Genomic DNA, 13,072 nt, shown 5'->3' with positions numbered 1-13,072 from the left:
CTGCATCGGCGCTTTAGCTGTTATTGTTGGTCAAATCATACAACCGCAGCGAATTTTGATAACATTGTGAAAAACATGTCCAGGAAGCGACCCATGTCCCTTCATATCAAAAAGATGAAATGAAGCTATCATCCACATGTAGAGGTGAAACACAACTGTAAGATTAAGGAACTAAAGGTCTGGTGGTGAAAGTGCAGAGTTATGTTTTTACAGCCCACGCTCCTGTAATGTGGTATAATCTTCGTTTATCTGTCTGCATAATAATATTAACGACCAGATCGCTAAAATGAACTCCTTTCACAAACAACAAAAACAACATCCCCCCCCTCCCCCCCCCCCCTCCCCCCCCCCCCCCCCCCCCCCCCCCCCCCCCCCCCCGCACACACACACACACACACACACACACATACCTATGTTTGTATGTACACGAAGAAGAAGATTTAATTTAGTAAACCATGGCGTCAGCCGTGTGGCTTTATTGCATAGTCTATATGAAATAAATCACTCATTTACACACTGCACATGTGTATTGTAAACCTTTTCACTAAAATACGTCAAATGTATTTTATTGAAGAGCGTTGACAAATGTTCACATGTTCTGATTGACTTAAGGAAATAGTCCTTTTGTGACGTTGTGAATAGCATCTCCACGTGAAACTGCTGGATCATAAAAGTTAATGACGTTGTCATTTTTATGTTAAAATGAAAATCGATGACTTCTTATAGTTTATCATTACTGCATTTCCGGGAAACTAATACATCTACAATGCTTTAATTGTACAAATTATGCACTCTGTAATTTGATAGATGAACTATTATATGAAGAATAAGTATGTGATATCATGACATTTAAAGCATGTAGACTGGTCTCACTGTTAATTAATTCATCAGTGTAGATCATACAAATAAGCTGACAAACGAATTTCTCTTTTGTTTTTTCATCAAGTTTATGACAAAAGTAAATAAAGGTCGCGACTTTTTAACTAAAAGAAAAACAGAAAAAGAAATGTTAGCAAATTTAAGAGTACGTTTTTTTCATAAATAATATATCGATCATCTATCAGCCTATTTATGTGAACCGTTTGTAAAACTGGTATGAAATAATATCTAAAGTTATAGGTTTCTTTAACCCCCCACCAACACCCCACCCCCTATTTGTTTGACAATATCACAATGTATTGAAAGTCACACCATGGGGAGCAAAGTTATCATCGACTTCATATCTTGGTTTTAAAAACTGATTAACTCGTAAATGAACTAGTGGTGTATGACATCATAATTGTATTACTAATGTAGTGATGCTGAATATTATGTTAAAGATTTTAACCAGGATCGTAGTTAGACTATCGGAAACCAGACACATAACACCTATATGTGCTAAAATATTAGACATCATTCATATTAGGAAATTGCAAAATAAATAATTTCTACCTGATCAAAATAACAGTTTAAACTACCGAGTGAAGACTGTCAAGATTATAACTGCCCATACACAAAATATCCTCGATCTTCTCTAAGATACGATAACATATTAAACAAAAACAATAACAAACAAACAAAGCTAAAAGAAGAACATGTATAGATGAAATATTATTAAATTGTATCTTCAGTGTGAATGTGTTTGTTGCATTAGCCATATTTTAGCGTATAGTCAATAACTTAAAATGTATCAATCTACGAAATTCGGTCACCACCTGGGACGCAGCTAGAAGAAACTATTATAATGGACCTTGGGCATGAATACCCCGTCCTGTATGTTTCAATGTAACTTAAATTCAGTTTAATGCATAAAACATTTGCTGACTTTTTTGACATTTGTCATACATTTTGTATAATAGAAGTAATTACAATTGTTAATATGTAAATGAAATGTTGCTATATGGACTACAATTGTGTGTTTCATATGTGAATGTTATATTAACTACTAGTACAACAAGCATGCTGGGTATTGCTTAATCAGATGGGCTTCAACTGCGTGTTTATCATGTTAATGTTAGAATAACTACTAGTACAATAATGGTAAAACGTACATGTTTATAAAAACAAATACAAATCTTCTCATTGTTTTTCATAATAACATTCTAATTATCCAAATTTGAACATATCTGATCTGTTCGGTAAAGAAGTCTGAGGAATGAGTCTGTGATAATACAGTGATTTGGGTTTTAATTGATAACATAAATGTGTAGCTTACTGTACGTGTTATACAAATACTGTTGTTCTTGAAGTTTATATCAAAATGTTTGCAAACTTCTTTGCAATATTTTTGTTCTCTCTCTCTCACCACTCTCATATGATATGGACGTCTAAGCATAATGGGAAATATATAATTTCTTTGTCTCCCAACTTTTTTCATAAAAGGCGATTTTAAAATAGGTTGTATATCAGTTTATTAATTTATCTAGCAGGAGTTAAAAAAGCTAATTCTAATAATTTTGAATATTTATAAAACGAAATCCCTGAACATTTCAGCGGTGAGAGTATATTACTTCAGATATAAACATTAAGTCTCGATCTTTCAGATCTTGAATACACCTCAATATATCATTTTAGAAGCATTCAATATTTGATAATAAAAAATGGTAAGTTACAAAGTGAAAATGATTATGAAAATATAGACTTACTCAGTAGCATATCTTAAACAAAATCTTTAGCTTAGCCCTACTGAACTAAATACTTTTTTTCAGTTATCTGATTATTGAGGTTCCATATTGATGGCTAATGATTGATGTTTTAAAGCATCATGTAGACGTTTCAATGAGAATTATTTTCCTCGTCTATCGAATTCCGTCTGAGAGATGACACGCCACTAGACTAGCAGCATTTGACACCTGAGTGACATCATCCCCGTTCTTCACGACTGAGTCGCTGTACTACCTGAACAGACCGGGCCGTCCGCGATGCCGGTAAGTTTCCTAAAATCTATTTTGCTGCCAACACTTAATCGCTGGTGTTGATATAGACACTAAGATTTAAGGTTTTATTATGGCAAATATTTGAAATAGACATCAATATCAATCTGTTTTAGGAGAATCAGGGTATCAGTTACAAAGATATCCGGATATTTATTGTGTATAAAATGCATGATTCTTTCTTATACTTTATGTGTCACATTTGAATCCCATTTTGTTTTGGTATTCGTACGATTGAAATTGTTGACCTTTTTCACGACATTCAGTTATTATCTCTCACCTGTGTATCAGCTCTTTGACATTTTTTCTACGTGATCAGCATCACCTATATAATTGGATTTCCCCTATAGCTGTAAACATACACCATTCGCTGTTTACAACACGTTGTCATTTAAATTCTACTTGATATGTGTTGGAATGATTTATGAAGATTTGCTACATATTTATAAAGGTGTATGTAATTCTTTAGAAACTTTACCAATCATATTACATTTAGTTGTAATAATTGCTTGCTTTCGTTTTTGTTGAAAATGTGATTTTATCATTAATTATATTATTGTTTAGTTGTGACTTGTTATATATATGAAGATGTGGAGTATTTCTACATATATTTCTGTTTCTGTCTGCAAACTATGATAATCCGCTTTCTGGGTGTTTTCTCTTTAATTCTGACCATAAACGTCAAGACAAACTTGTTTCGCCTGATTTCACTAGTTATGTTCACAAAGCCTGCTTTTTATGTGTTTTCATACTTATTTTGTAAAAATAACGTTAGAAAATGCCCAAAAAGCCATATCTAGATAAAAACACTGTCGACATTGACATTGTTGACAGTATGTAATAGGAATACATATGTATAAGCTATTGTTTTCGTGTTCTTACGTATGAGATGTTTCGTGACACATTTCAGGATATATACATGTGATTTGTATTCTTATGGAATCCAAAATAGAAACTAATTGCACCTATTATATTACGGGATTACTGACCATGCCTTCCATATATTACATTACTTCATGTTGAATTTCCTCATTTACATCCAAGGTTACTGCACTTTAGACCCTTACAAAAGAGATGCACGATAAAGTATAATTCAATTTTCGTTTTTATGTTTCTGCACCTCAGTTTTTGATTGAAACGCGTTAATATCGTTTGTGCAATCATTTCTGTCTAATAATTGAGGTTTTTAAAATCAAAAGACAATAATTGATATTTCATTAGTATTTGACGTATGATCTTGAACTGTGATTTATGATATATGTCATGAGAACGTTTTAATTTATAATTGCGCAATGACAATACAGTTAAATCTAATCGCAAATTCAATACCGTCATGCATCAAGAAGTTTGACATTTGTCACGATTGCCAGCTATGATGTGTCTAAAACGTGAGTATGATTCTAAATGTAGTACATTGACTCAGTGGCATTTTAAACCCCAGACAAGACATTAGTTCCGTTCTAGTTGAAATTAAAAAAGTTTACAACTTCTGTACCATTTGACAATTATTATTGGTGTTAATTTGTTATCCCTACAAGGGTGTAAATATAACACTAATATTAAATAAAAGATGACTTTTTGGAAAGGTATTTTGTGAATGAATTAAGTATTTATGATGTATCAGTACATGTATTTAATCATTTGATATTAACAAGGACTTCTGAACCAATACCAGAGACAGCTGACTTTTTCCAGAATGTTATATATTGAATATTGTCTAATAAACACAATGTACACAACACCTTCAAAGTGTGAATGCGATGTAAATGCCGTATCAAAAGTAATGATTTGCATCATACAAATCTAGATGAAATCTTCCCGGACAATTATGTTTAAGTTGAATGAAATTTTAAAAAGGCTTATACCTGACTGCGTAAATATAATTATGAATTTATTTAGAATGATGGATCGCGAGAGGATTTATGATTCAACATGTCATAAAAATGTCACCATGCTTTGTTAGTCGTTGTATACTATATACGCTACATAAGACACCATATTGTGGTAAACAACACTAGTGTATATACAACAAGTTCCCTTTCGGCGATATGTATAAAGCGTTCTTCGTCTTCTGTGGAAGTAACAGAGTCAGTTGTACAGAAAATCGTTCATCATGTTATGAATATCTAAAACTGAAAATCCACCAACATACCGACTGTCTTTGTCTGAAGCTGTCAGTTATCCGCCACATCGTAGACATATATAACAATTAGATTATGCATGCTTTAATTTTCTGAGAGACAGGTTAATTAATGCGTTGATACACTATAACTATCACGGGAGAGATACGCCAGTCACAATGTCAGAAATGTCCAGTCTAACTCATCTGTAATATACACCACTTCACTTCTCCCAGAAGGTACCAAATAATACCATTCAGAGCTTCTTAACATAGTTCCGTTATTCATAGAATGATATATGATAAGTATTTTACAAGAGCTAGTTGTTGTTGTTTTTTTCCAAAAGCTACAAAACACATGAACTTTAGCAAAATAACTATTGTAAATGAAAAAGAACACAACAAAAAAACTATGGACAGCAACTATCAGTTTTTGTGACCTGTTTCTTCTACGAAAGAAAAGTTATTTTGCGGATGAAATGACCTGTTTTGTGTCAACGCGTACTGTTTTCACAAAACCAGGGGACGTGTAACAATATGACCTAAAGTTAAAAGCCGCTAACCAATACGTAAAACTGACAATTTCGGAAATACGTGCAGAGAATACAGTTCACTGCTTATTATAAAAAGCAGTCAGGATTTATTATTATTACTATTATTTTAATTTCTGCTTAGAATTCAATTGAAAGAAATTTAAATATGAATGATCTGTCACAAAACAATTCCGAACTTCATGTTCCTTTCTGTGTAATCATTTCCGCGACCTCGTGAAGCGGCCTTACGTGTCAGCCAATCAAAATTCATTTAGAGTTTATAGAGTACTACGTGTGGTTTAAACTGCATGTAATTCAACAATGATAATGGATTATTTAATGCTTTGGAAGGAGTTAAATAACACCACCTATTGTGATAGAAAATGTGATGGACGTAATATTTAGTTTCTAAACTATGTGAACTCCCAATATTTCGACCTTTTTTACACGTTAGGCCTTTAGATTTCAATCCCTGGTTCCCGAAAGAGGAAATCATATTTCGTCACAAAAATCTGTATGCATAAAAATTAAACTTTGTGCGACGAGAACCGACATAAATTCAACAACTTATTCAAATTTCCATGCACACAACGTGCAATTTACATGATTAACACCTCAATAGCAGGTTTATCATGATTTCGATGACACATTATTAATTCTGCAATACAATTCAGGCAAAGTATGTGGACATATACACGGCGATGATCTATTGTTAATTAGTAAATATGTGTAGATATTCTATGCGGATTATATGTAGAAAATCAATGCCAACAAGACTCTTTATATATCTAAATATATCTACATGAATTACACACTTCTAGTAAAACGCATTGAGTCTATCATTTAAAAAGCTAATACTTTTCCTATTGATTGAATCCTAATAGTGGGTTAATTGCATTCATTCATGATGAAGCGTACCGTATCTAACACAATATTTATATACATGTTGTATGAAGCATTTTACAACAAATTATGTGCTATATTTAGTGTTGATTAAGTAATGTTTTCCGAACACGGCATATCTTGTAGAAATATTGATGTGTGCTGTTGTATTATAGTGCATCAAATGTTAAAGAATTATTCAGAACCTTCTACATGCTGATAATTTAGACAGGAAATGTTTAAAACATGTACGACAGTGCTTTCATGATTTGCATAATAAGAACGCCTCCCCTGTGTCATTGACATATGTTGCACTCTAAATGCATGACATGTCATGTTTTGCATTAATAGCCGTCATTTTGGCAAAACAGCACCTCTAACCGCTATGATTCGTTTTATTCCACAACTGATTCATGTAATGGAGAGTCAGTAAACATGAACAAGCAGCTTAACACGCATGTGCCAAGCATCAATAAAATGATCTACACCATAACAAGTAATATTCGAGACAACACAATCGACACTCATTAAGCATTTGTCTGTAAATGTCGTATATGGTCATACAGTGAAACCTGTCCAATCCGACACCATGTGGGAGTGACAGGTTTGGTCGGATTAGACAGGGTGTCAGAAAAGTCGGGTATTTGTTGTTGACTACACTTGGCATCACGGGAATATGGTACAGTGTCAGATTTGAGAGAATGTCGAAAAAGCCAGGTGGCGGATTAGACAGGTTTCATTGTATTATTATTAAGAAAGGTACATTTCACTTCGTCATGGTAAACTAAGATGTGTACGTCCTTAAAGTTAAAAAGAAAATGTTAAGAGAATAATTGATGTCGATTTCTGTATTGCTGCATTTAGTTAACGACACCTAACATGTACACTTTGCAAGTGTTTTCTGAAATGTCACATTTAGTTTATGGTATCTAAAAGATTGCCCTTAAATTACTATTACAGATCCAGAACCACGTGGTATTGCTGCAGGCAATTGTGTTTCTAGCCTTTGTGTCATCAGGTATCTAATTTTCAGCGTTTTTATATATTTATGAAATCTATTCAATACAAAATATCCCATAGGGTACATGGATGTGTCAATTTGTTTTGGATGATATGTCATCCGATATAAAGATAGCTTGGTTACAATAATATTAAATTTGACAATAATGTATTTATATTTAAAACTGTTGTTGAACCGTCAGCGTGTTTCCTTTATTACATTTCATCATAGACAAAAAATCCATAACACGCGGACTCCTGTTTATATATTGTCAAGCAAGAGACGCTTGAACGAATAGGCTTTGCACTGATGATATAAAGCAGTAGCTTTATATTTGTAATAATAAAGTATTGTGTTTCTTTTGGATTTTTGAACAGCATACTGCTACTGCCAACGACCTGGGTTCATCTGTATGAACAACGGAAATTGCACGTTTGAAAAAAAGTGTATATGCGACAAAGACTGGGCTGGCTACGACTGTCGGTCACCTTCAAGTAAGATATTGATTATATACAACAGTTGAAAGGCAAAACACAAATTATGCCTTTAATGTAATCATATATCGTACCAGCTGATTAAATATCTCGCTACGAAAACACTTACAATGCAAGCTGATTTAACATTATATTGCAAATACAGGCGACACATCTGCAGTAAAGCTTATTAAACATTATAGTGCAAATACAGGCGAAACACCTACAGTATAAGCTGATTAAATAATATATTGAATATACTTTAGAATCATCTATAAACCAGCTCATTAAATGTTCCGTTAGCAATACTGGAGAAGCATTTACAGTAATAGCCGGTTAAATAATCCATTTTATCTACTTAAAAAACAACTACAAAAACAGCTCATTTGATATTTCATTATAAATACTTAATAATGTTCATCGTTGCAATTAAAGGACCTTTTAAAACAATTCTCAATGTTTACGTTTCTCCTCGCAAGGGGTGTTAACTTTGTTCGTTTTATGATATTTATATCTTGTACTTTTTCTACAGAGTATGTAGACTGTTACAAGAGGTGCAGCAATCACGGAACATGTGTGCTTGGAACGTATTGCTACTGTGACTTTGGCTATTATGGTGATAACTGTGAAAAGAAGAACGGTGAGATCTATTAATATTGTAATCGAAAGTAATTTTCAACAAATCAACGAACATATTTACTTCAGCGGAATCTGTAATCCATTTTAAAGCAATGTCGTATCTAATCTTATCGAACAATATCTAATAGTGGAATCATTTTAATAATCTAACTTTTCCATTTTCAGAAACAATAACATGCAATATGTTTAGTATGGATGTAACTATGCGAACGCCAGGCCAACGTTTTATAAGCCTCCATGGATATGATGACTGTACTCTGAAATTTGACAAGCCGTCATTAGCAAAGAATGAATATGCCTTCAAGCGTACGTTCCCCATGGTGCCAAATCGCGGAACGCCTTGTGACGGTTATCGAAGAGAGCAACTTGGGGTACGTCTCAGCCATGCCACTTTCTTTATCTTCCGAGTTCTTGTTCTTTTTCGAGAATTCGACATCATCCTAATATTACCGAATATAAAGAATTTAGCAATAACTGACATAATATTTCTTTTCTATTAATTTCCACTTAATTACCATCATTATTGTGTCCTTAACAATTTATCAACATTTCAGCCCGGTGTGTTTTCATACACAATGGCCATGTCCGTACAACGCAAGAAGCAGACATTTGCACCTTTGGACTGGATGACAGAATTCACGTGCACATATGAGAGAACGTATGTTAATTTTTAAAAGTGGCGATAAATGTAACATTATCTTAATATTTAAAATGCATTATCCATGTATGATATCACGTTCATCGACTAACTGAGGAAATAGTTATGATGATGATACTGATTATGAAGATCATGCGGATGATATACGGATATGATAGCATATGGAAGTAATGTTGTTTTTTGTTGTTTTTTTTTTCCCCGATGAAGTCAGACGTGTTTGGTGTTTCTTAATATATCTATTGGTTCCGTAGTCACAACCCTTACTCTTATTTGAGAATTTGACCAAATCTGACCTAGATTTTATTGCGGGTGTTCTCGATGTAACAGAAGACGCTTACTCTTCCTGAGCACCTCGACTTATTCTTCCTGTTTTTTTCAGGAGTCTCAATCCAATCTAGGTTTTGTTGATATTTTGCACTCGTTTAATATTAATTTTGTTAGGAATTATTATACATTATAACACAGATTTACATACAGATCGTTATAAAAGTACAGGAAATAAATCAGGGGTTTCGAAAGGGTTAGCGCCTTCTGCTTCTTCGACAACATTTACTGTTCAAAACAAGATCAAATCCTGTTTATATTCTCAAAATGAGGACTTTTGTGGTGACAAAGGAACTAAGAATGATTGTTTCAAATAAAAAATAGGTACAGTGTAGTACATGTATATAAATTGGAGAATCCATGTAGACGTACGTATATTGAATCATTTAACATTTGGTGCTCTAGTGAATAAAGAGAAATGCACCATTGTATGATAAACTATATACAATGTATCACTACAAATTATTAGGGTGATACATTTCTGATGGCAGTTAAGAGACAGGTAACGATGAAATGGCCACACACTGACAAATTACTTCTTCAAGGAAAGTTTTACGCACATTGTTTGAATTATATCTTCATTTGAAATTTAGCGCGAACGGTACAGTAAAGACGAATGAAGACTACAAACGATTTGAAGTTGATATCGTGGATTATTTGCAATATCCTCTTTTAAATGGTGCCGGAACCACACAGAGCAAAGAATTTTCCTTGGTATTTTTCTGTAAGTATGTATGGAAAAGGTCCGTCGATATTTGTACATTGAATTTGCTTTGTCAAACATTGCCAAGTATTGATGGAAGCCCGTGCTTTCTAAAAGTATGAATAAATCTGACAAAACATAATGTCGATGCGGAAAAGTAAACGTTATAGGATGGATCTTGTCAATATTTTGGAAGACTGCAAACGTACTTGTTGGCTAATTTCGCTCATTATCAATTTTTAATATAATTGGCACAATGAAGAAGCTGCCTACCAACATGATTCACTATAAGAAAAGTAAATAGACAGTGTCAATTGACAACAGCGCTATCATAAATACATGTAGTATAATGCTGACGTCACAAGAAGAGTGAATCCGTGGATTATGCTTGCTTATACTGATTCACTTTGCAGCCAATATTACCGATCATGAAGTCTTAGTGGTGGAATTGGTTATGCACAACGTCATGAATTCTATGAAGATGCACGAACTTATTGTGGATGGGTATGTTAGTTGTTACTACTTAAGCTCTGGTAGCGTGAACATACTTCACAAAGATATTATCCTAAAGTAAGGAACGTATGCGATTATCTTGTTTTAATTATTTTATTTTATTAGTTTTATATGGTGTAAACTGCTGTAATGCTAAACATTTATGATAGATACAGCCTAAAGCCGAAATGATTAAAACATAACGCGACATTAAAACCGGTTTAGGTTATACTATCTACTTTCCCAATCAAAATTGAAAGAGAAGGAAAACTACTTTGGGTTCTTAGAGAAGAGTGTGCGTGACAAAGAGAAAGACAAAATATCCCAGACGAAATGGCATTTCAACAGCGGTACATGTTTAACAAAGAAAACATAAATTGAGGTTGATCACTTTGTGACCTCAAACGTCATTTTCCTTGGAAGTGGGTATCATTATCCATAAAGCGCAAATGATGGGTTGTCTTTGATTACGACAATGGCTTGGATCAAGTCCCTACATCAGCATTTTCTTTTCAATTTACAAAGCAATTAATGCTGTATATGAGTAAACTATTCCGTACAAATATTGTTATTTTGATTTATACGTAAATTGTATTCATCAACTCGTATCTCATGTCTAATCATGATAGTTAGTTCATTTTTTGCTACTAAATGCATGGAGTTAGATGCATCCCTGTTAAAGGAATATGTTTCTTCTTATTTGATTAGTATTTCTTTATATAGAATGTGTGTCTGATCGATGATCCTATGGACTCGCGCGTGACTTACTGATTCTGACGAAAACTTGTCATAGCTTTTGGTTCATATTAGTGATCGATTACCACTTCTTTATATCTAAAACAATGTTCACTTTGTATTTTTGCCAGGTGTAAGACATTTAGCGGTGAGAATTTGATCATGAATGACCAATTTGTAGCGGATCATCTTCGTCAAGATGGCAACAGGGTGACGGGGACATGGGTCACTATTAACCCTCTAAACGAAGCCATGGAGATCTACTTCGACTACAAAGTGAGGGTATGCAGTGGTCAGTGTTCAAAGGTAAGTGGTGTAGGTAATTAACCAGGTGATTCCTAATCCACAGATGGCTCTAACGATACGAAAACACTGTTTTTTGTCAACATTCCTTTTTAAAGGGTGAAATATATACAGCAGCCCTTGTTTACCAATTAAGAATAATGGATTTTATTGTCTGGTAATGCCTTAAAAGACGGAATCTTAATGCATTGGTGTGCCGTTGACCATGTATGTGACATACAGTGAACGAATATTAAATCAATTATAAGCTAAAGTATTATTCGCGAAATGTTTGTTGTTATTTTTTCAAAGCAAGTTATATATATATAAATATATTACTTACAATTATGAGAAATAAAGACATGTTCAAATCTCATATTTTGTAGCCCGTCTGTGATGTAAAACGAATAGCTGAAACTCAGCCAGGAGTACGCATTGTGTTGCAATGATTGTGAAGTTCTGGATGGATTCGGGCCTGTTTGATATGTACCGATGTACCAGATATTATCTGGAAAATTCACATTTTGTTACATGCTTCCATCTATATGGGCACCAAACAATTGCTTGTAAGGGCTGATCTTAAAGATTCGTTTTACATTTAGAACATTTGCTTTGTAAATCATACATAGCTATACTATAGTATTCGATTGTTATTGTTTTAAGCTGATGTGGAAATAGTCATTAACAGGCATTATCATTGTGTCATCTAATGTATGTGGTTACAGCGAGATAAAATTAGCAACTTATTATCAACACACAGATACTGATTGTAATAAAACAACAGCGAAACACAAATGGTGTCCCCTTTTGTTGTGGGTTTGATTCCGCTAGATGATGAATTTTATTGTTGAAGCAATTTGGAATATAATAAAGTACAATAGTAATTGTTTTACTGTGTCTGTGTCATTCAGGAGCGACGGTTGACATATACATATTATAATGATATAGCATGATCATTTTTTGTCGTGTCAAGCTTAATTCAGAGAAAAACAAACATGAAGTTAAGTCACGATAATAGTGTTTTTAGCATATTTTCTTCAGATGGAGAATATACAATTCATATGTAAACACACGATTGTTTACGTATTAAATATGAATTATTTATATAAGGTAGGTCTATTGACAGTGTTGTTTAGGAGCTTAAAATATGGTAACATTCTTTGCTCTTTGACATCACATATACAATATAACATTATACATGTGTTATCCCTATCATTGTCTATCTATATGCTGCTATTGATCAACGTAATTACATTAACCTCTGTGCCCTGGATTCTGTGATAATTCAGAACTTTTATTACCTCTTCCATAACGGTAAGT

At 33.5% G+C, this 13,072-nt stretch overlaps 1 protein-coding gene across 1 annotated transcript; it reads left to right on the top strand.

The window, feature by feature from the left end:
- Nucleotides 1-2,829: 2,829 nt before the first annotated feature.
- Nucleotides 2,830-12,641, top strand: LOC117322490 (EGF-like domain containing protein 1). The gene is made up of 10 exons (XM_033877430.1): nt 2,830-2,906; nt 7,407-7,464; nt 7,824-7,940; nt 8,452-8,559; nt 8,724-8,929; nt 9,113-9,216; nt 10,134-10,264; nt 10,657-10,747; nt 11,602-11,776; nt 12,139-12,641. The coding sequence occupies exons 1-10, from the start codon at nt 2,901-2,903 to the stop codon at nt 12,199-12,201; spliced, it is 1,059 nt and encodes a 352-aa protein (XP_033733321.1). The 5' UTR covers nt 2,830-2,900; the 3' UTR covers nt 12,202-12,641.
- Nucleotides 12,642-13,072: the final 431 nt, after the last annotated feature.

Source organism: Pecten maximus, chromosome 2 (genome assembly GCF_902652985.1).
Source record: "Pecten maximus chromosome 2, xPecMax1.1, whole genome shotgun sequence".
In the NCBI taxonomy this organism is placed as follows: Eukaryota; Metazoa; Mollusca; class Bivalvia; order Pectinida; family Pectinidae; genus Pecten; species Pecten maximus.
The sequence above is the reverse complement of the archived record's forward strand: the minus strand, read 5'-3'. Positions and strand labels throughout refer to the sequence as shown.